The 24,819-nt window shown below is 40.0% G+C and overlaps 1 protein-coding gene across 1 annotated transcript; it reads right to left on the reverse strand.

The window, feature by feature from the left end:
• Positions 1 to 1,389: 1,389 nt before the first annotated feature.
• Positions 1,390 to 23,488, reverse strand: LOC124634483 (proteoglycan Cow). The gene is made up of 9 exons (XM_047170080.1): positions 21,429 to 23,488; positions 17,539 to 17,605; positions 17,194 to 17,296; positions 16,900 to 17,055; positions 16,354 to 16,531; positions 15,733 to 15,811; positions 14,358 to 14,456; positions 13,607 to 13,987; positions 1,390 to 2,456 (listed from the first exon to the last, which is right to left on the reverse strand). Exons 1-9 carry the CDS (start codon positions 21,660 to 21,662, stop codon positions 2,371 to 2,373), a joined length of 1,383 nt encoding a protein of 460 aa, XP_047026036.1. The 5' UTR covers positions 21,663 to 23,488; the 3' UTR covers positions 1,390 to 2,370.
• Between the last annotated feature and the right edge of the window lie 1,331 nt (positions 23,489 to 24,819).

Consider the following 24,819-nt stretch of genomic DNA (forward strand, 5'->3'; position numbering starts at 1 on the left):
GTATAAAATTCTAAAAAAAATAGAGGTGATGCATGCTAATTAACTCTTTCAACGATTTTTGGTTTGATCAAAGTATCTCTTATAGTTTTTGAGATAGGTTGATTTAACTGTAATTTACGGAACCCTTCGTGCACGAGTCCGACTCGCACTTGGCCGGTTTTTTGATATTTTGGTGGTTCCTGTCATCAATACAGTGATTCAGAGAGTCCGAGAGTCAGAACCAAGGATTCCAGCTATCTGTGTAATAGTTAAGGGTAATATACAGTACTAATATAATGTACAACGAAATAGCATATTTTCCTAAATATACATATAGTTACCTGATACTCAGCTGTAGGCACAGAATAAGGAAAGACAAGCAGAGATGCCATAATGCTGGTAGGTCAGGTGCCTTCTTCTAGATCGAATAGGTATGGTGGGCACAACCACAATGATCAGTTTGAAGTGAACTATCAAGGCATGCAGGTTCTTCTATGCAAATCAATGATTTTTTGTAAACAAACAACTGGTGATTTTAAAGAAGTCATATAAGGGTGGAGACAGTAGCATTCCTTGTCTTCTGAACAACTACATTTTGCTGTGTTAATTGTCAGATTTTCGGCCATCTCCTTTTTTTTAGGGTTCCGTACCCAAAGGGTAAAATGGGTCCCTATTGTTTTCGCTTCTCTGTCTGTCACCAAGCTGTATCTCATATGAACCGTGATAGTTAGAGAGTTGAAATTTTCACAGATGATGTATTTCTGTTGCTGCTATAACAACAAATACAAATTTTCACAGATGATGTATTTTTGTTGCTTCTATAACAAAAAATACTGAAAACTCCAATAAAATAAATATTTTGGGTTATAAATAATAGTATGGAACCCTTTATGCGTGAGTCTGACTCGTACGTGGCCGGTTTTCTTGATTTTCTCCACTCCTAGTCATTTAGTTCTCAATGAGTGTAGGTTTGCCTAACATTAACTATTGTATCCATCAGTAATTTCCGAAGAAATGAAACAAATAATTTTTTTTTATTGGTTTATTAATTTATAAGTACAGGGACAGATTTAAAAAAGTGCAAATAATTATCTAACTAATGTGATTTATGTAGATACCTGTACTTGCTTACAAGTAAAAATAATATTCTATAATATCTAATTTCCTACAACACATTCATAAGAAATAGTAAGAATCCCAGCAACACAGAAGCGTTACGGCATACTGAACAACATAGGCAACAAGCAGTGAACTGCCACAGACGAGTGTCATGTGTGCTGCTCACTTGCCCATTATTACATCTAGTCATTTAATATCAAACATTCATAAGCTTAGTTTTCATAATATGTAGGAATGTCTGAGTATTTAAGGGTTATAATGATTTAACTTTCTAAATAATTAACAAGGCTGTTTCCTTACAAACATACATATGTATGTACATATATTTATATGCAAAGCTTTCATAAAAACGTGTTTACAGTACTCTTCATGACACATCTTATACCTGCCTACTTCACACAAGTACATAGGTATCTGCAGTGTACAGCACAGCATAAAATAAGTAGTTGGTAGGTACTAAATAACCAGTATAGGTACTTAATTTTGTAAAAAATTAAAATACATTTCAGAAGTTCAGCTTCACAATGTGTCACAATGCAAAAATTACTACATGGGCAGTGACTGAATATCAGCTTAATTTATGTAGGACTTCTTATAGTATGAGTATGACCTATAACTTTCAGATTTGTGGAGGACGGCTAATCATGTAAATAAAATAGATCAATTAAGTAATGCATAGATTAATCTTAGAAGATTATGAATTAGGCCAAATAGTCACCTATTAATCTCACACCCTGGACAACTATAGAATACAGGGTTATATAACGTGAATATAGGTAACAGCTTATTGTTTACCTATTTATAGACATTTTATTTCTTCTACATTGAAATATGTGGGTACTACGAGTTGTTACATAGCCTGCTGTACCTACCATTAATTAGGTATGTTGTATACATCCCTTTCATAATTAGAAGGTAGTGCTTAAATTCTAGGTAAGTAGGTACTTACCTGTTGCCTTCACGATAGTGGCCTATGTAGGTACCTACGCACTTTTATAGGTGCCTATTATTGATACGTACCTAAGTAAAGAGGTACCTTTGTACCATTAATTTGTAGGTATACCTAAGTAGCTAAACTTGTAAATATTTTATACATATTCACGGCTTTTGTTCACACGTTCAGTGGCTAGGTTTCCTTTGTCAGAGTGGTTACGTACAATGCCTACATTAGGTAGGTATGATTTGAGAGAAGTCTTCTGTGGAAGACTTGTAAGTACAATGGAGTTATCCGACAGCGCTCTTCGTGTGTGTACGGATGGCAGGCGCGGGCGGCTAGAAGCGCAGCTCGGCGTCGCCGCTGCCGCCGCCGTCCTCGTCGTCCGCCGGCGCCCCCTCCGCGCCCTCCGAGCCCTTCTCGCCTGCAACGTGCAACCGCCACAAACGACGTGACTTTTATAACATTTCTTTATTGACAGAGGCAGGGCTCTCCTATGTTAATAATGTCAAAATCGAATAGAAATTGAATCGCAATAGCAGTTTTAACCATATCGGGCAGGGGCCCGATTCTTCTAAGTTAATATTGTAAAAATCGAATATAAATTGAATCGCAAAATGATCGCAATACCTAGCAGTTTTAACCTTATCGGGCATTCTGTTATTAATATAAGACCAATCGTATTCCAATGACATTCGATTGGTCTGGGGCCCGATTCTTCTAAGTTAATAATGTCAAAATCGAATCGCAATATTACCGTAATAGCAGTTTTAACCGTATCGGGCATTCTGCTACTAATAAAAGACCAATCGTATTCGATTGACATTTGATTGGTGTGCGATTGGTCTGCTATTTTGGTCTATACGGTAGTTTGCTGTACAATCATTTTGCAATCGTAAATTATTTAGCAGACAAAATGATTCATTATTGAATGACAGAAAAGGATAAAAACGTTTATTTCAAAGAAAAAATAGCGGAATGCCACATACGCTTCAATCGTAATCGAGGCGTGATTGGATCGCAGTCGAACGTGAATCGAATGGCGCTTAAGTAAAATTAGGAGAATCGGGCCCCAGCTCGTTACCGGAGCTGCTCGACCGACCGACGATGTCCTAACCAAATGCGAACCAAACTACAGCAAAAACAAATTCATAGAAAATTTTGTTCAACTGTAGGTGGGTACTGTAGTAGGTACCTACTATGTACCTACCTTTATCAATTCCAATCAATAAGGGTCAATTCCCACTGAAAAAGCAGCGGCCGGCAGCGGCCGTAAGGGTCAATTCCCACTGAAAGAGCAGCGGCCGGCAGCGGCCGTAAGAGCACGGAAAATGTAAGAGAGCGGCGCGGTGCGGCGCCGCGCGGCCCGCCGCGCTCGCGCTCAATCCCTTGCAATTACGGCCGCTGCCGGCCGCTGCCGGCCGCTGCTCTTTCAGTGGGAATTGACCCTTAATGTAAGTGATTGAGCGCGAGCGCGGCGGGCCGCGCGGAGCCCGCGCCGCGCTGGGACGCGCCGCGCCGCGCTCTTACGGCCGCTGCCGGCCGCTGCGCATTCAGTGGGAATTGACCCTTATTGATTGGAATTGATAAAGGTGAACCAAACTACAGCAAAAACAAATTCATAGAAAATTTTGTTCAACTGTAGGTGGGTAATGTAGTAGGTACCTATTATGTACCTTTATCAATTCCAATCAATAAGGGTCAATTCCCACTGAATGAGCAGCGGCCGGCGCACAGTAGATCGACGCCATACAAGCGTTGGGACATAGGATATTTAAATATCCAAATGTCAATTTTTGAAAAACGAGTTATGCCATCGTATTTGTCTTCTTATTAGCTGTTAAAAATGTTACTAGCATTTTCTGATTGGACTCTTACATCGAGAGCTATAGCGCAAAATGTGATTTAAATGTATGGGAAGTGACTTAAAAACTGATGTATCTCGAGATTCCCTTCGCCTTTCGACTTGATTTTTTTATATGGTAATAAGACATATATTTGGCACATTTTCTTCAAACAAACATGGTGCGATAAATGTGCCCGTTTTAAGATACAAGTATAGACCGATTTTTGCAATATCATCTACATATTTATTTATAAGTTTCACATATTTTATCTCTGAATCTCACTTCAGTGGTGACTCACTGATATGGTCAGCTGGCTTATTCGCTAACTTTCGAATTCTCAGATGTCAACTGGCCTCAGTTGTCATCGGAACTTTGATGTCAACCTATAAGTTCAAAACATTGGTATTCTGTATCGCATGAAGTGGATATCGGTGGATATCGTTACACGGTTGCTGACGCCAAAACTACGATGACAACTTGACAACTCTATTTTTTTATCGACTATTATACTGCTAAGTAGGAAATACCCTATTAGCATTACATTACTACGTTTGAGAGAACGCTTTATTTTCAGCGTGTTATATGTTTATAAACAATCTGTGGCGGTAAAATTCAGTATTTGCTTTCTATTGTGTGTGAACTTGGTGTCTAAAATTCCGTGTGGTTGAACAATATTTTAACTGAGAATATTGTGAGTATTGTAGTTATTATAAATTTTACAACGTAAACAATATTTTGATACGTAGATTCCTATGTTTTGCATGCAAAACAAAAATTGGTACACTACAGGAAGGTAACTTTACGTACTTGAGTAGGTCGTCCCATACATTGAGAGCATCGGTTACCTCACTTACTAAATGAAGGTTGAGACATGCTGCAAATTAGTAACATCAAATTATGTAATATTGGTATTTATTTAACTTTTTACGTTATAAATTCTTACTTTTAGCTCAATTGCAACAGCAGTGTTTTGTTGAGGACGTTGCAGAAACGGACGTAACTCTGCCGAAACTCGCTGAAACCTTGATTTGTTGATACGGAAATTTGCCATGAATTCCTTCTCCCGTAAATCCAGAGAATTATTGAAATCTCGCATACGACGTTTCTGGATTCTGGATAAACTTCGTTTTGTCTCTTATTCCACAAATGCCAGCAAAAATACACGCGAAATTTTTATTCCACACAAAGAAAGATAAAACAAATTAAAATACTTACCACTCCGACCTGTCTTCCTGACTGCATTTTGCACGATTTTGGGTAGGTTTGGACGTCGAAATTAAATATTTTCTATTAAAAAACACTAAATTTTACAGTTTTTCGACCAAAATTTTCAAAATTTCTAGGAAAGCCTATTCTAGTTTCTGGACAGCTGGCTGGGGCTCGCCGAGACGCGTCTTTTGACGTATCGCACGTCCCTCTACGCCGCACCAAACGTCAAAAAATTCGCACTTTACCCGTTTCCATACAAACAGTAGACGGCCAAAATCCACCTAAGCCCCTATAAAAACACTAGTACTCCTGATAACTTTTTCAAAAGGAGACCGATTTTGATGCGGTTTTTTGCGTATAATAGCTACAACAGGCTTGTAAGCACGCGATAACCCTTCAAACGCGACATCGAAGCGGTGTGACCCGATTTTTTGACACCCCCACCCTTCTCGACCTGTAAAAAACACAAAATTAATTATTTATCAAAATTCTGACTAGATTTTTTCATTGTAAAAATTTTATTAAATACTTACCACTCCGACCTGTCTTCCTGACTGCATTTTGCACGATTTTGGGTAGGTTTGGACGTCGAAATTAAATATTTTCTATTAAAAAACACTAAATTTTACAGTTTTTCGACCAAAATTTTCAAAATTTCTAGGAAAGCCTATTCTAGTTTCTGGACAGCTGGCTGGGGCTCGCCGAGACGCGTCTTTTGACGTATCGCACGTCCCTCTACGCCGCACCAAACGTCAAAAAATTCGCACTTTACCCGTTTCCATACAAACAGTAGACGGCCAAAATCCACCTAAGCCCCTATAAAAACACTAGTACTCCTGCTGGCTTATTCGCTAACTTTCGAATTCTCAGATGTCAACTGGCCTCAGTTGTCATCGGAACTTTGATGTCAACCTATAAGTTCAAAACATTGGTATTCTGTATCGCATGAAGTGGATATCGGTGGATATCGTTACACGGTTGCTGACGCCAAAACTACGATGACAACTTGACAACTCTATTTTTTTATCGACTATTATACTGCTAAGTAGGAAATACCCTATTAGCATTACATTACTACGTTTGAGAGAACGCTTTATTTTCAGCGTGTTATATGTTTATAAACAATCTGTGGCGGTAAAATTCAGTATTTGCTTTCTATTGTGTGTGAACTTGGTGTCTAAAATTCCGTGTGGTTGAACAATATTTTAACTGAGAATATTGTGAGTATTGTAGTTATTATAAATTTTACAACGTAAACAATATTTTGATACGTAGATTCCTATGTTTTGCATGCAAAACAAAAATTGGTACACTACAGGAAGGTAACTTTACGTACTTGAGTAGGTCGTCCCATACATTGAGAGCATCGGTTACCTCACTTACTAAATGAAGGTTGAGACATGCTGCAAATTAGTAACATCAAATTATGTAATATTGGTATTTATTTAACTTTTTACGTTATAAATTCTTACTTTTAGCTCAATTGCAACAGCAGTGTTTTGTTGAGGACGTTGCAGAAACGGACGTAACTCTGCCGAAACTCGCTGAAACCTTGATTTGTTGATACGGAAATTTGCCATGAATTCCTTCTCCCGTAAATCCAGAGAATTATTGAAATCTCGCATACGACGTTTCTGGATTCTGGATAAACTTCGTTTTGTCTCTTATTCCACAAATGCCAGCAAAAATACACGCGAAATTTTTATTCCACACAAAGAAAGATAAAACAAATTAAAATAATACAAATAAAAATAACACTATCAAAAAATAAAGGAAACGACTCAGGGTTTGTATTTCTATTGGAATCGCAAAATTAGAGAAATCTAATATGTCTGATGCAACAATATAGTATAGACATCCCAGTGATGAGGCATAAAACACTGCTATTTGTAGTGTATTTCAAAAAATGACATTGGCTATCAATTTGATGTCCACTGGGCTTACGGAATCGCAATATAACGTTTATCGATACAGAAACCGCTGTCAAAATGAGTCATGGTGGATATCAGCCTGTGTCGATGCTGATGACGTCATCTCATTTGGTAACTGGCGTTAGCGAATAAGAAAATAGCTGTTTGACAATTTACTGATGTACACTTTACCAATTGATGATATCTGCGAGCTGTCAGTGGAGTTAGCGAATAAGGCTACTGGCCATAACTCATTGGTGCACCGATAATATAATCTCTGGAAATAATTATATACTACTAATGAGATAATTTGTTAATTTTTGGTAATTTGTTATTATATACCTAAATTTTAATGAGGTGATTAGCTATTTTTTTGAAAAATTAGCTAATTACTTATAAAAGACCTTTTTATTGTTTACAATGAGAACTCGAATCGATTTTTAACATACCTACCCTCATTAGTGCCAATTTTGGAAACCATATAAATAGGTGCATTACTTGAAGAGCATTAGTTGTAATTTCATCCTCATCCGAGTGTTGTCATTATGTCTTTTCACGGTTTCGGTACTTACCTCGACCTTTACATTTCTCTACGTGAAGGTGGTGATATTCGGGACTATAATCAATTATTTACGTCTCTGAAAACCAATAGTGATTTTCAGTTAAGAGACGCAGTTGAAAAAGAACTTAAAGAATGGTGTCGTAGATTTTGTTATCGGATCTATGCTAAATGGATGAAATCTTCAAGAAATCAAGAAGCATTTATGCGGAAGTATTCCTCCTGGTTGCAAGCAGATATCAAATGGCCAGAAAATTGGAAAGAGAATGTTATTATACCCGAAGAAGAAATAGACGAGGCATCTGAAGAACCAACAGCGACAACATCCGATTCTTTCACAAATGTTGTGATGAATCCGGAATGTCGGGTTTCCGACGCATCTACATCTACTTCGATAGAAAGCCGCAAACCTTTTGAAGAATTATCGAACAAACAAAAAAGAAGACGCACAGAATCGAGTTGCAGCTCCTATAGCACGGAAGAAATCGTCTTCTCTGCTCAAACGAGCCTCAAATCATCTGGAAAAAAAGATGTGGCTGAAATCCTGCAGTACCTTTTAGAAAATCCAGAGCAAGTCTCTAAAGTAAAGCAGTTTATTCAATTTGGAGAAATGAAAGAAATATCATCCTAAAAAGCTTTGGCATTATATGTCACTTTAAGACTATCAAAGTTTCGATACATAACACTAAGAGATTTCAGTGAAAAGGAAGGAATTTGTAAATACCCTAGTTATTATAAACTTCAAGAAGAGAAGAAAAAGTGCTACCCTGACAACAGTGCTGTAACAATAACAGAAACTTCTGTTAAGATTAAACTTCAAGCTCTGTTAGATTTAACTGTAAATAGACTTATTCAGTGTTTGGACATAAGTCTTGACAAAGATGAACTCCTGCTAATAAGCAAATGGGGGTTTGATGGAGCCTCAAATCAAAGTGTACATCAACAAAAGTCGGATTGTTCAAATCAAGAACTACAAAGCGTGTTCATGGCGAGTCTTGTGCCATTGAAGCTCACAACTCAAGATGGATGTATTATTTGGCAAAACCAACGTCTTTCTGCCGACCCATTATGTGGAAGTTCATGAAAGAAACGGAGTTTAATGTTAAAAACGAAATGACTAATATAGAAACAGAAATAGAAAGTTTAAATCCAACGAAATGTGAAAATGCAACTATCAAGCATAAATTGCTCTTGACAATGATAGATGGAAAAGTGGCATCCTATATCTCTGGCACTTCTACAGCAGTTTGCGATTTGTGTAAGGCGCGTCCGAAGGAAATGAACAATATAGAATTGGTTCAGAAAAAACCAGTGGACGAAGATATGTATAAATATGGATTAAGCAGTCTTCATGCATGGATCCGTGCCATGGAATGTTTGCTTCATATAGCATATAGATTAGACATTAAATCTTGGCAATCAAGAGGAGACGATGCCAAAAAATCTGTAGATGAAAGAAAAAAGAACATTCAAGACAGATTCAGAAAAGAAACTGGTTTATTATTAGACGTTGTAAAACAAGGCAGTGGGACGACAAACAACGGAAACTCAGCTAGAAGGTTCTTTCAAGATCCAGCCAAAACTGCTGATATAACTGGACTAGACGTTGCTTTAGTGCAAAGACTTGGTGTGATCCTACAATGTATTTCTTCTGGTGAAAAAATTATTGTAAACAAAAATGAATTCTGTATAGATACTGCAAAAATGTTTACCAATCTTTATCCATGGTATTATATGCCTGTGAGTATTCATAAGTTGCTTATTCATGGAGCTCATATAATTGAGCATTTGTCTATAGTGCCAATCGGTTTTTTGTCAGAAGAAGCATCTGAAGCGAGAAACAAAGATTTTCGTAAATTTAGAGAGTCTCACTCGAGAAAAAGTAGTAGTATTAATTGTAATGAAGATGTACTTCATAACCTGCTTCTCACTTCAGATCCTTTTTTGACAACCATACGACCAAAATTGGATCGTAACGTAAAGAGAAATATGTTTAAAGAAGTTTATGAAATGATAGTCACAGAAGAAAATCAAGTAGAATTTTGTGACGTTATGAATTTAATATCTGATAGCGATTCTGAAGAATCTGAAATAGAATCTGATGATGATATTTTCTGTGACTAACACTTTCTTTTAGACTATTGATTTTTATGATGCTTTATGATGCTGTTCTTCGTTTTGTTTGTTATATTGAATATTTGTTTTTACTGTTTTTATCATGTCTAAATATTAGTGTCAACCAATTTAAAATTTTGTCCTTACTTTATCATTATGAAATTAGTTATTAGTAAATTGTAGTTAAGTTCTTCAATAAATATCTTAGTAATAGAATTGTAGGTATATTTTGATGTTTTTACATATTTTATTATTTGTAATTTATTATTTTTTTAGTAACTAAGCGTGACAATAAAATATTTTTTTGTTTTTCATAAAAAACGACTGCTTTTATTAGGGTTCCGTAGCCAAAATGGCAAAAACGGAACCCTTATAGTTTCGTCATGTCCGTCTGTCCGTCTGTCCGTCTGTCCGTCTGTCACAGCCGATTTACTCGGAAACTATAAGTACTACAGTGATGAAATTTGATGGGAATATGTGTTGTATGAACCGCTACAAAAATATGACACTAAATAGTAAAAAAAAGAATTGGGGGTGGGGCCCCCCATACATGTAACTGAGGGATGAAATTTTTTTTTTCGATGTACATACCCGTGTGGGGTATCAATGGAAAGGTCTTTTAAAATGATATAAAGTTTTCTAAAAAACATTTTTCTTAAAGTGAACGGTTTTTGAGATATCAGCTCTCAAAGTCGTAAAAAGTATGTCCCCCCCCCTCTATTTTTATAACTACGGGGTATAAAATTCTAAAAAAAATAGAGGTGATGCATGCTAATTAAACTCTTTCAACGATTTTTGGTTTGATCAAAGTATCTCTTATAGTTTTTGAGATAGGTTGATTTAACTGTAATTTACGGAACCCTTCGTGCACGAGTCCGACTCGCACTTGGCCGGTTTTTAATTTAATTTCAGTCAACCATGCGCCTATTTATATGGTTTCCAAAATTGGCACTTATGAGGGTAGGTATGTTAAAAATCGATTCGAGTTCTTACTGTAAACAATAAAAAGGTCTTTTATAAGTAATTAGCTAATTTTCCAAAAAAATAGCTAATCACCTCATTAAAATTTAGGTAATAACAAATTACCAAAAATTAACAAATTATCTCATTAGTAGTATATAATTATTTCCAGAGATTATATTATCGGTGCACCAATGAGTTATGGCCTGACCATATCAGTGAGTCACCACTGAAGTGAGATTCAGAGATAAAATATGTGAAACTTATAAATAAATATGTAGATGATATTGCAAAAATCGGTCTATACTTGTATCTTAAAACGGGCACATTTATCGCACCATGTTTGTTTGAAGAAAATGTGCCAAATATATGTCTTATTACCATATAAAAAAATCAAGTCGAAAGGCGAAGGGAATCTCGAGATACATCAGTTTTTAAGTCACTTCCCATACATTTAAATCACATTTTGCGCTATAGCTCTCGATGTAAGAGTCCAATCAGAAAATGCTAGTAACATTTTTAACAGCTAATAAGAAGACAAATACGATGGCATAACTCGTTTTTCAAAAATTGACATTTGGATATTTAAATATCCTATGTCCCAACGCTTGTATGGCGTCGATCTACTGTGCGGCGGCGCGTCCCAGCGCGGCGCGGGCTCCGCGCGGCCCGCCGCGCTCGCGCTCAATCACTTACATTTACGGCCGCTGCCGGCCGCTGCCGGCCGCTGCTCTTTCAGTGGGGATTGACCCTAAAGGTAGGTAGGTATTGTGTTACGTGAACGGTGGAAGAAGTAGCTGTATGATTGACGCAGTGTCTAGTGCCTAGGCCGGCCAAGACAAGATTGAACGCTGGCAAAGGGCGCTCAAATATCACAAAATGGCCTCATAGTATAAATTGTACAAAGTGAAGAAATAAACGATTTATTCATAGTGATCAAGGGCTTTTTCTTTTTTTTAACGACGTCAAAAATGATCAAATGACCCCTCCCGCTGTGGGTTAACTGCGGTGAGGGAGTGTCAGACTCTTTACTGACTAAAAACCGTCGTAGGTAGGGCTGCCATCCGTCCGGGTTTCCCTGGATTCGTCCTCGTTTGGAGGCCGTCCGGGCGGGTTTGTAAGAAGAGTCCGGGGAAAACCCGGACACTTTTCATGTAAGGAAGCACCTCATTGAATTTAAGTATATGTTAATAGTAAATGGATTACAAATTAGGTACCTATTATTTTGTTTAAAAAAATCGTACCTACTCGTTCGGGGAAAAAATGCGATTTACGCGAAATGTCCGGGTTTTTTTAATGTTTGTCCGGGTTTTGCGAAATTAGAGATGGCAGCCCTAGTCGTAGGCCTTTTATGTACCAGGGCCGCGGTAACTCTTTCGAACAATCCCGCAGCCCGGCAGGCCTTGGCCCTGCTGAGCCCCGCTGGGGTAGATTCTGTTTATTTTACTTAAGCGACATACCATAGATATCCAACTAAGATTTAATTACGATTGAAGCGTAGGTACCTACAGTAAGTAGAGCAGTAAGAAACTTCATAGTCCATAGGTTTTATTAGCAAGATCTAAAGTTATTTAATGTTTTATGTTTTAATTATAAAATATCCCGGCACCGAGCACACTACGCGCTACAGTACGTATGTGGCATTCCTCTATTTTTTCTTTTAATTGAACGTTTTATACTTTTCTGGTGATTCAATAATGAATCATTTGTCTGCAAATTATTTAGGTACGATTGCAATATTATTGTAAAGCAGAAGACCAAATAAATGTCATTATACTCTATTCACGGAGCCATGAGCCAAATGGTAAACAAACTATAAAAAGGGTTCTATTGAAGTAGTAAACATATTTATAAAAATAACTACGGAAGTAATACACTGATAACATTAGAAATGATATTTTAGAACGATGACGGTAAAACTTATGTCATCCTTTCAGACTTATTTGAAATCAAATATAACAAATGCCGTAAATTATATTCTTAATTTTAATAAAATATGTATTAAATCGTTTACATGTAAAAGAACCTACAAGACTTGACTGTCCAACATAGAACCCTACTAAATTGTAGACCATAGATACTGCCAACATTAATCTATACTAATATTACAAAGCTGAAGAGTTTGTTTGTTTGAACGCGCTAATCTCAGGAACTACTGGTCCGATTTGAAAATTTATTTCAGTGTTAGATAGCCCATTTATCGAGGAAGGCTATAGGCTAGGTACTTTTTATCCCGGTACGGGAAGTAGTTCCCACGGGATGCTGGTGAGACCGCTGGCAAAAGCTAGTTTTACATAAAAATGTGACGTTTTGTCATCGGTCGGGTTAAATAGTTATCGGCACGGATATTGAGCTCTCGGCGGAAGAGTGGGGATCGCATTGTGCTTTGTACACATATCGCAATAAATCGATTCTGTGCAGGTGAAGGTCAGGGCTCAATATCCGTGCCGATAACTATACCCGCCATCTTGAAAATGTGTCATTCTTTGTTTACATTTTGGCTCATCTCGGTGAATAGGGTATAGTAGCAGAATGCCCGCTAAGGTTAAAACTGCTATTGAGATCCAATTGTCACATTATTGACTTAGCAGAACCACTGACAATCATTTATCAATTTGACGTTATTTTATTAGGTACCTACGTTTTGGTGGTTCGTGATGTGGCGATAGGTACTCTGTGATGTGGCAATAGGTACTCTGTCTTTTAAATAAAAATATGTAAGTACCTAGGTAACTTATTTCCTTAGGTGTAAATATTCGTTCGTTTTGCCAATAACTTATATTCATGAATTATGGCACAGTTACCTACTACCATTACTTCTAGAGATATTTAGTAACTGGTTACCTATATTATTATTATGGTGTTATGGGTTAAAGGCGAGTTCAACTAAAAATATTTTGGGAACTGCTTCCTGCACACGGACAAAAATTTATCGGGGTATAGACATGAATGGCAAGTGTCGGGCGGAGCGTACCGGGGCAGGCGGGGGCGCCCTTGGTGCGCGAGCCGGCGAGCTCCTGGCCGTGCGCGTCCACGCACCAGCACACGCCCAGCGCCGCGTGGCACTGGCGCGGCCGGTAGTAGCCGCGCGCGTCGCACGCCGGCACGTAGGCGCCGGGCGCGGCGGGGTGCGCCCGCGCCAGCGCCGCGCACGGCCGCGCCGCGCGCCGCATGCAGCCGCACCACGCCGCGCGCGACACGGCGGCGCCGCACGACGCCAGGAAGGGGCGCAGGCAGCGCTCGCGCTCGTCGTGCCGCAGCGCGTACAGGTTGCCGGCCGACAGCAGCCCGTCGCCGTCCGCGTCCAGGTGCGCGAACATCCAGCGCACCTCCGGCTTGCAGTCGCCGGGGAACCCTGCGGGGGCGGACCGTTAGCGAGGCGCCGCGCGTCTGAGGCCCGCCGCTGATTGTAACTTTTTGTCACCGTGACTTTTTGTCACTGTCACCTGCTGTCACCCACGATGCGCTCACTGAATCTGTTCTTGGGTGACAAATCGCGTTCATTTTCGTATGCCGGCTGAGTGACAAAAAGTCACCAGTGAGTGGACTCCCATTGTAATGTGGGCGAGTGACAGTCACGTCACTCCGGCATTGCCTGCTGCTGCAACTATTTGTCACCGTATCCACGTCACCATAATGAGCGCACTCAGTATAGTTTTCATTACACTTGACTAAGTGACAAAAAGTCACGGTGACGAAAAGTTGCAATCAGCGGCTAGCCTTACCGTCTGCCGGAGGAGCCGTCGCTCCCGCTTCGTCCATCAGCACCGAAAACCAGTCTAAGAGTCGATTCGCCATCTTGTCCAGTGCACAGCCTTCGGATCCTGTCGATAGAACATTATCAGAAGTTAAATACTTATACAGTGGCGGCGTAGCATCGGGTGGCACCCGGGGCGAACTACTTATTGAGCACCCCTCTCCCCCCCCCCCCAAAAAAAAAGAAACGACAAAACATAATCACGTAGTAAAAAAAAACATACAGAATTAACACAAAAGTACCCAAACAAGTTTGAAAAAGCACTTCAAACTTTTCAAACTTCAAATATTTATTGCAATCATGAGTGTTAGAAGGTGTTATAAAATGTCGAGGGACATATAGGCACCGTAAAGTGAAGAACCCGCGAGCGAAGCGAGCGCGAAATATTAGATTTTTGAGACGCAAAGAGATATGTAAAGGCTTTGGAGGAAAGTAGTGTAAAGTGTAAGGCGCGAGCGTAGCGAGCGCGATATTTTTGAGTTCCCAAAAATGTTTGAAAAAAAGCACTGTAAAGTGAAGAAGGGCACGTAAGTTTTGATACTTGTGACGCAAGAAGATATCTAAAGAGATTAGAAAAAATAACTGTCAAGTGTAAGGCGCGAGCGCAGCGAGCGCGAAATTGTTGAGTTTCAGACAAGTCAAAGTAAAAAAACGACCGAAAATTGAAGCAGCTGCGAGCGAGCTCAAAATTTATTGAGATTTGGGACACCGAAGTCCTCCACCTCCTCTTACAAGTAGCGCTAAATAGCTTAGAAATATCCACTGTAAAATATATTTTTTTATATTTTTTTTTGAGGACTCTAATTTAACTTAGAATTAAGCACAAATTAAAAGAAACCGTGACTGATTTTTTTGCTACTTCGGTGCTTTCTTTTTGCTAGATTGAGGACTCAAAACGTAAGTGTAGAACAAATTGGAAATGAAGAGAAATCCGCGAGCGAAGCGAGCGGAATTTTTTTTCTAACTATGAGGAATTAATTAAAGTAAAGTAATCAGATAAAAGCAAAAATACGAGAGAAGGGTGACGAGTCGAACTGAGAGGGGTGACCGCCTCGATGTCTCATGTAGTTTTGTTTAAAATTTGAATATCGCGCAGTGACTGGTAGTGAACCTAGGTTTCGCAGATTAGAATGGCACCCTTAGTGACTTGTCCCTTCTGCCCGCGCCATCCTGGTCGTGCAGATATGTGCCGACCGAGATGGCACCCCCCGAGATGTGGCACCCGGGGCGGACCGCCCCCTCTGCCCCCCCCTTACGCCGCTACTGTACTTATATGTATGCCTCCATGTGGCTCTTAGCGAGAACTGATGCGATAGAAGTAAGCGTAGGTCTGTGAAATCTACCTTGAGCTAGGCGCCGTCTGGATTGCCTTTCGGGCAGAACTTCATTGTGAGATGATTCAGATTTTCGTCGTCGCCAATCCTGTAATTAGAAGTCCGATATTGTAAATAAAATGGTTCGCACACACATTGAGTTTTATGCATATGGTTCGCTTAATCTAAAGTTACTTATAAAGGGATTTTGTTTTTAATTCTTTTCTTAGCTAATGATAGGATGGCGCTGAACTAGGTACCTACGCGACTGAAAGGAACGGAACGTCATATCAACATCATATAATTTTCAGGTTGTATAACGGAACGTACCTACTTGAAATGAACAATTAAAAAAATAGGGAGAAAAGAAGTCAGTCAGATTATTATCAGAATTTGGCGAGAGATTTTGAAAACAATTTGTCCAGAAATCATTTCTTGGGTCTCGGCTCAAAGGGCTCGGTGCAATGTTTTTTTTTTAGTTTGCCAAGGCTCACTAACGTAGTAGGTACAACGCCACCTATCTTCTTCGTCTTGGGAATAATTTTTGTAAAATTCCGAATAAGAAAACCTCCTGTTATAGAGAAATACATATACCATAGAAATGTAATAAATAGATGTGTTGTCGTATGAGTCTGGCAGTGTGGTACGCACCGGCTGGGGGCGGCGGGCGCGGCGGCGGCACGGGCAGAAGCCGCGGCACGCCAGCCGCACGGGCTGCGCCGGCCGCCGCACGCAGTTGTGCAGGTCCAGGCGGCACAGCGACGAGTACGTGCGGTTGTCGGAGCCGCACAGGAACTGCGCGCGCGCGCGGCCCGGGCAGCCCACGCACCTGTGCCGCAACATAATAGCTGTGTACTGCTCTATGTATGTCATTTACGAATGTACCTACGAAATACTTCTCAGCCTTCCCCTGTGAACTACTGCGGACCTGTTATACCGGCCGCAAGTCGCACGTCCCCGACGCCACGAAAATGAGACAGATGACAACATTAGGGGGGGGGGGGGGGGAGGCGTCGCCCTACGCCAATAAGTATTTATTGTTTGCTACGAATGTGGTCCTAAAACAGCGGCAAAGGTATATGACTGGATTTTAGTCAGAAAAGTCTGACACTTCTCTGCGCTGTGACCATTCCCCTTTGCGAAATCGATAAGTGGATAAGATGCAATGATCACTAGGATTGAGTCGAGCAGACTGACCGTTTGGCGTCGTCTGCGTCGAGGCCGGGCTCGGCGTCGCGTGCGTCGTAGAACACGTCGTCGTCGTCGTCGCGCTCCCACTCGCCCGCCTCGCCGTCCCCTCCGCCGCCCCCTCCACCGCCCCCTCCACCGCCGCTAGCCGCCACTAATATGTCACTGCAACAAACGTCATCAGATTTATAGGTCATTACACACCGACCATGACGTGTGCAGTGATTTAGCACCAAGGCAGAGGATCAGACTGGGAAGTGGATCGCGATAACACAGGAACGCATCAGGAGATGGACAACTCACCCCCGGCGCAGTATATCCTTCTTGGTAGCGCAGAGCGCAGTGAAGGCGTCGCGCAGCACGCACACCTCGCGCTTCTTGCACACCAGCGAGCGGCACAGCGAGTCTGTCAATCGATACACAATACAATTCTGCCGCTCTTAAACATGTATTTGAAGATCCCACGTACTCCATACATGGGCCATTAACAATTAACTCAACCATTCGAATTAAGCTTCAGTGTTGAAAAAACAATAATACCTATCTTTATTGGCAGAGATAAGCTAAATAAGTGTTACTGCTACGATGTCACATAAGTACAGTAGGTAAATATTAGCCTGAAGTCCAGATTAGATGAAAAGCACTCACTGTGGGGATCGTAGACATACCGACGAGGCCTTCGCGAGTGCGCACCGCTCACCGCTATGCCCGCCTCCTGCAACACAGCACGCGTGCTTCATAACTACTTGCACAGGTGCCACTCAAAGCTAAAACTGCTATTGCGATCATATTGCGATTCAATTTCTATTCGGTTTTGACATTATTAACTTAGGAGAATCCTAGAAAAGGCTCGGAGATGATGGATGGATGGATATGGTGGAAGAGGACAATCAAAGAAACGATGGATGGATTGTGTGAAAGTCGACATGGCTAGAAAGAACGTTACTTGTGAGATGACGGCAGACAGAAGAGTATGTAAGAAGAAAACATGCTACGCCGACCCCAAATAAAAATTGGGATAAGGGCAGGAGGATGACGATGAGTGTTTTTGAAAATCGGTTCAATGTTTTTGTAAAACAAAAATTATTTTTTAGCTTTTCAGTGATAAGCATAGAAAGTTCCCAATATAATAATATAAGCCCTAATATGAGGTAGTTAATATACCTATACCGTTGCCCTCCAAACCTCCACTCTTGTATATGTAGTGTAACCAGACATAGGTATAGGTGCGCCTGAGTGTCAAGTTTTTACCCTATGCATGCCTGCAACCTTCGAAAGTTGCCCTCGATTTCTCGGGGTTCCCATCATCAGATCCTGATTTGATAAAACTATGGGACCACCTGGGAAGTATACCTACCCTAAGAATTTTGTAAATCGGTCCAGGCGTCTTTAAGTAAGGTTTTTGGGAAGTCGGTTATAAATAAAAGGAGAAAAGAAATCAATCAGATTATTATCTGAATGTTCCAAGAGATTTTGATAACAATTTGTCCAATACCTAACAAGTTTCTTGAAGCAAGCCACATAAAGGGCTCGGCGCAATGTTTTTCTTATCTGTTGCTAACATTTATTATTAAATCTATTGCTGACTCTTTCTTTGTCAGAAAGATAAAAAGTGAGTTAGCAATATATTGAAAGAAGCTTTAGATAATTTTAATGGATCTTTCTGCAACTGACGCATAACGGTTAGTAGGATGTCGGATAGGTATAATATTATACCTCTGTTGGTTTTTCGATACATTTATTAAAATATGTAAACCGCATGCTTGCAAAAGATTAGAAATTAGGTATTTTGTAATTTTTTTCAAAAACTGTACCTTTATAAAGTTCTACATTTCTTTTTCAAATTTTTAACTTATGTGGGACATGTTTTCCAACTTTCAGAGCATTTGTTTCCGAAAATATTAAATTAAAAAAAATATTAATTAAATTAAATTTTAGTAAACCCTTATTTATTTTAAAATACCTATTCAACTATATATATCACAAGTCAGGATTTTGACAACAAAACATTTGCGTGGTTTCATAGTTGACTACGGAACCCTAAGATTGCTTTGTCAGTAACTTGCTTAACATAACATTACACCTACTTGCCTAATATGGATGGACTCCTAATACTTTTGGCACCTTCTCCACATTTTCATTGCATTTTCCTTGCGTTACCTGCCTACCTCATCTGAGCCCTTAGTAGGTAGGTATATCAAGTAGGTAGGTGCCTAGACTACAGTTAACTGCCTACTGGTACGCTGGCCAGTCGGCGGCGCCATACTAGGCATCTACAACACGAGATGCAGGAGCAGAGATTTACAAAAACCTACGGTAAAAAATACCATAATAGGCATGTTACCTATACAAAATCGATATGAACCTGGGTGTTTTTCAGAAAAGAATACCCTGTGACGCACAGGAAATATTTTTTTTTATTTCGTGAATTCTATTATATTTACTCTAATATTAAAGAATATATTGTTAACTAGCTAAATCTGCATTTTAAATTAAAATTATAAGATGATTTTAAGAAATATTAAAGTTTTTCTGTCAGCGTATGATGCATAGTATTCCTGAACGTCACAAAATATAATTAATTAAAAATAAAACAAACAAGTATTAAAACGAAATCAACTTATGGTAGCATAAAGATATACTTAAAATCTTTTTAAAACAAACAAAACGATAGCATAATTCTATAAGATTATTAAATAATCAGCTAAATAATTTCACTTTCGTCACTTCTTGGACACATCTCACTAGAAAAGTTGTTATTACTAATGATATCCGCTACAATTTCCAAAATCAAGCCTAGTGAGAAATTTAAGATACTAACAAAATACTATGATGCCAAAATAAACGCTATAAAATGAAAAATATATATTTTAAAACCATTTTTGTAACATCCAGAATATGGGACAGTGACTATTATGAAAATTTCGTGATGGATAAGAATAATTTGAGCAATGTCCACACTGCCGTTTTCAAAACACAATTACAAAGAATAAAGTATTAACTCACATTTTTTTTAGATATAAACCTTTACACACACATATATAAACAAAACCGATTAAATGTAAGCCTTTTCGTTTGATACCTACCACACGCGCGGACAGGACGCTCCCATAAATTATTTAATTGTACACTAAGCTTTACAATTCAAGATCGTTACGATTTTGTTCCGGTAGTATGTAACGTGACGCACAGGAGGTGACGTTTTCATCTCACGAGACTTTTAAAATTGAAAATAACTAATATTTATTTAAACTACCTTGTTTTTAGCCTTACTAATCTAATAATGATGAGTTGTTTATGTTATATACAGTGCTATAGAGTTAAAAAAACAATTTATTAACCTTTTAAATACTGCCACTATCCGGACCAAAAATTTTGCGCGCCGATGACACCAACATTGTCGTCACAGTTTTCGCCTTAACTGACTTTAAAACGGCAATGGCGGAATCCTAATACGATCATAAAGTGGCCAAGAAGGTAGAAAAAACACAAATTAGTAGTTTTTGTCTTCAGTACGATATCAAATTCACCGTGACGAAACCGGATTTTCCGGAACAATGATTTTCGTAGGACAACATTAAAATAATGATATTTCTTAAAATAACGATAAATTTATGGCATAAAAATTAAAAATACGTTTTTAGAAATACAGAGACTAAGTTCAAAAACTTAAACATACCTAAAAACGAATATTTTAGAAGTTAGATGTATTTGAAATCTCCAAGAGCGCCATGGGACACACGATATTTATACGTCCTCTTCAGGTTTATTTTAAATATAAAAATAACTATCCACTTTTTATGCTACATATCGATTTAATTGTACATTAAAATATATACCTAAATTAATCAAAAACTCACTTTCACACGTGCCATATAAAAAAATCAAAATAAAAATGTTTGAATGTGTGGGACAGGCCCATTTTGCTAGGGTCAAGTTTTCTGAAAAACACCCACCTACGAACAGCCTATGAACGTATTGTTGATATATAATTGCATTGAATCCATGGGCCCGATTCTATTAATTTTACTTAAGCGACATACGATTCACATTCGACTGAAATTCAATCACGAATCACGACTCAATTACGATTGAAGCGTATACGTATGTGGCATTCCGCAATTTTTTCATGGAAATAAACGTTTTTATCATTTTCTGACATTTAACAATGAATCATTGTGTCTGCAAATGATTTACAATTGCAATATGATTGTAGAGCAAACTACCGTATAGACCAAAATCACCAAAATGTCAGACCACTCGCAAACCAATCGAATGTCGTTGGAATACGATTGGTCTTTTATTAGTAGGGCTGCTGGACCGTGTCTGAGTTGTACCTACTTATGCTTTTGAAACCTTTCAAATCTGTAGGTAGTATTTTTTGTATACAGTTTTGTATACCGAGTGTTTAGGTAGGTACCGGTAACTAAAAAGGAGCACCCTAAGTAAACATGTCAATAACACCCTGGGACTGCATGGAGCACTTGACACGAAATGAAGGCGCAGTGCAGCGAGCAGAGGGCGCGTGCGAGCCTCACCGCGTCGTCGTCGAACTCGAAGTCCTGGTCGGCGCGCCTCGCCGCGGCCGCCGCCAGCGCCAGCAGCGCCGCCAGTGTCGCCGCCCTCACGAACGAGTGCATCGCGCCTCCGCACTCGCGCCACTGCCGCGCGCCGCCTGCCCGCCCGAGCCCCGAGCCCCGCGCCCCGACCCCGCGCCGCACGCTGCCTCTGGGTACTATGCCTACAACACTTTGCCTTCTGGGAAGTTTCATTCTTCATTTATAAGTACCTACTTTATTTGGTTGTCAACGTATTTTCGGTACTTAATTACAGGGATGTCTCCGTAATACGAGCTTGTGAGTTGTGGTTCTGGTTCAGGATTATTTACTGAAAGATCATAACTAGATGATGACAACATCATGAAATATCAGATGTTAGATAGGTATTTATAGTTATCGGCACGGATAATGAGCTCTCGGCGGAACAATGGGGATCGCTTTGCCCACTGAACACTTAAGGCAATAAACCAATAAATCACTTCTGCGCAGGTGAAGGTCAGGGCTTAATATCCTTGCCGATGATTATACCTGCCTACTACCAGCTTTTTAGAGTTCCGTATCCAAAAGGTAAAACAGGACCCTATTGTTTTCGCTCCTCTGTCCGTCCGTCCATCACCAGGCTGCGATGGGATCTCATGACCCGTGATAGTTAGAGTTGAAATTTTCTCTGATGATGTATTTCTGTTTCCGCTATAACAACAAATACTGAAAACGGTGGCTGGGAGTCGTTTCGGGACACCCGGCGCCCGTGGTGTCTACCTGGTCCAGCGCGGCGGCCGGGATGAGAGGTGCGGACTCTCTGTCATTCCGCCGTCTCCCTCTCGCCCCGGACCATGGCCCGAACCAGGGCTGGATGCGAGAGGCCGTCGCCGCCTAAAGCCTAAACGAGGACCCGGCGGTGCCCTTCCCACGCAGGGCACACCTGGACTGCGTGGTCCACCGTGTCCTCTGGGCTGTCCGCACAGCTGTCCGCACCCGGGCGCCTCCTCAAGACCGATTCAATGCAGGCACACCGGACACCGTGTTTGGTGAGGACCTGCGTCATGCGGTACGTGAGGGCGACATGACTCCTCCCGAGCCACTCCTAAAGAGAATGTAGGCTACTTTATTTCCGCCGCCCCATGTACATTCCTCCGAGCCTTTTTCCCAATTATGTTGGGGTCGGCTTCCAGTCTAACCGGATTCAGCTGAGTACCAGTGCTTTACAAGAAGCGACTGCCTATCTGACCTCCTCAACCCTGTTACCCAGGCAACCCGATACCCCTTGGTTAGACTGGTGTCAGACTTATTGGCTTCTGACTACCCGTAACGACTGCCAAGGATGTTCAATGACACCGCCCCATGTACAAATCTTACAAATAATAGGGGTTAAAGTATGAAATTGCCGATTTTTACTGAAAATCTAAATTGTTTTTTTTTTTTTTTAATTTTTAACAAACTTATTTAATCAAAATATTTGCCATTATGATCTATACATTGCTGCCATCTAATAGGAAGGTCATTTATGCCTTTACGATAGAACTCTGAGGATCTAGACTGCAAGAATTTTGTGCTGCCTCCTGGGAAGAAAACTTCTTGTCACGCATATAATTGGCCAAATCACAAAAAAAAATGGTAGTCCGTTAGAGCAAGGTCTGGCGAATATGGAGGAAGGCGAATAGTTTCCAACTGCAGTTCCTGAAGAGTTAAAAAGGTTTCTCTTGCTGTATGAGGTCTCGCGTAGTCATGGAGCAATAACGGTGAAGGTCGATTCATGAGTCGTGGCTGTTTTACTGCAAATTTTTTCAACATTATTCGGTGTTCGACTGGGTATCTGCGTAGTTTGACTAGGATCGGCTTTCACCATCTCTCTTAATTCCTCGTTAATCACCTGTCAGGCGGTCTTCCTCGTGGCTCGTTCTTCGAGTTGAAGTTTCCACCACGAAAGCGTTTAATCCAAAATCGCACGGTGCGTTCATTAGCAGACACCTCTTCAAATGCAGCATTGATATTGGGTGGCATGGATATTGGGCTGTTTCTGCCGTATACTTCCGCGTCGGAACTCATATTCAAAAATTACTCAAATTTTCGCAGTATCCATCTTTCTTGTTTAAGTTGAATAACAAAATCAATTAAACATCGATAATCAAATGTCTCACATTTTTTAAAAGAACATCACAGAAACCATGTGAAAAAAGTTTCATTCGAAAACTTCAAACCATGAAGACTATCTATGGCAATTCAAAAACCTACAAGAATAAAACGGCAATTTCATACTTTAACCCCTAATAATAATTTTCCATTTGTAGTAAATTCGGCCAAGCAAGGGGACCTTTTTTTAGGCCTGCACTATTTAAGGGATGCTATTTTAGGGCTGAACTATTTAAAGTACTTATAAAACCATGATAAAACCAGTGGACGTGTGTGACTTTTATCATAGTTATTAACCAGATAATGAAATTCCAGATAATAACTAATAACTTAGGTACTACTAAAAGGAGTAAAAAATTCCTCCCCATGGCTACCGGCTGGGAGCGTGCCCAAAAGGCTGGCAGCAGTGCCACGCTGGACAAGGCCAGCTTCTAGTCACACGAAATGTCAACCAAGAGCTCCCGTACGTATGAACAAAGTAGCCTGAACCCAGGCTCGGTCATTCAAGATCACAGAATTGATTTACAAAAACCCAAGATTCACAATCAAATATGTCCCCAAAAAATGCTTATTATCTTTGATTCTATTATTTGCATATTGTCATATACTGTAATATACAACATATATCAAACAATGTTTAAGGTTCTTCTAACCTGCAGACAGACATGTCTAGCTGGGGAGTTCGTTGAGCCACTTCTTCTTCCCAGATTCCAAGTAAAACACATAGGCAGTGGTGAAGGGTGGGTGTTTTGGGGGCTGTCTATTGTAAATTCCTGACGTTCAAAAAGTGCTGTCTTGTGGCTGCAAGACAGCACTTTTCAGTTTGAATAAACAATTTTTTCATCCCACCATTTCGGAAAGAGTACCTTGTTTTACCCTTTGATATCTGAGCGCAAAAGCGCGAATTTTTGCATAAATAAAATTTTCAATCGTGTTTCAATTTTAGAATCCTTCGCTTGCACGGTCATCAAAATTGAGCCAGCGGTTAAAAGGCAGCTTTGCATTCTTGTATAACAAATAACTATTGATTTGATTTATTGACTTTTGATTATGCGGTTCCACGGGTACGAATCAAGGACGTATTACAGAGTAAATCGTCGTAAACTGTATTAAATTCTTTATAATGATCTATTTGTATTTTTTGTAATATTGGATTGTTGTGCGAATGCGCGTGTCGCGTCTGGCGGGCGCGTAGTGTTTGCGCGCGCGGGCCGCGGCATCCGGCCCCCGCCCGCGCCGC

Source organism: Helicoverpa zea, chromosome 11, assembly GCF_022581195.2.
Source record: "Helicoverpa zea isolate HzStark_Cry1AcR chromosome 11, ilHelZeax1.1, whole genome shotgun sequence".
Taxonomy (NCBI): domain Eukaryota; kingdom Metazoa; phylum Arthropoda; class Insecta; order Lepidoptera; family Noctuidae; genus Helicoverpa; species Helicoverpa zea.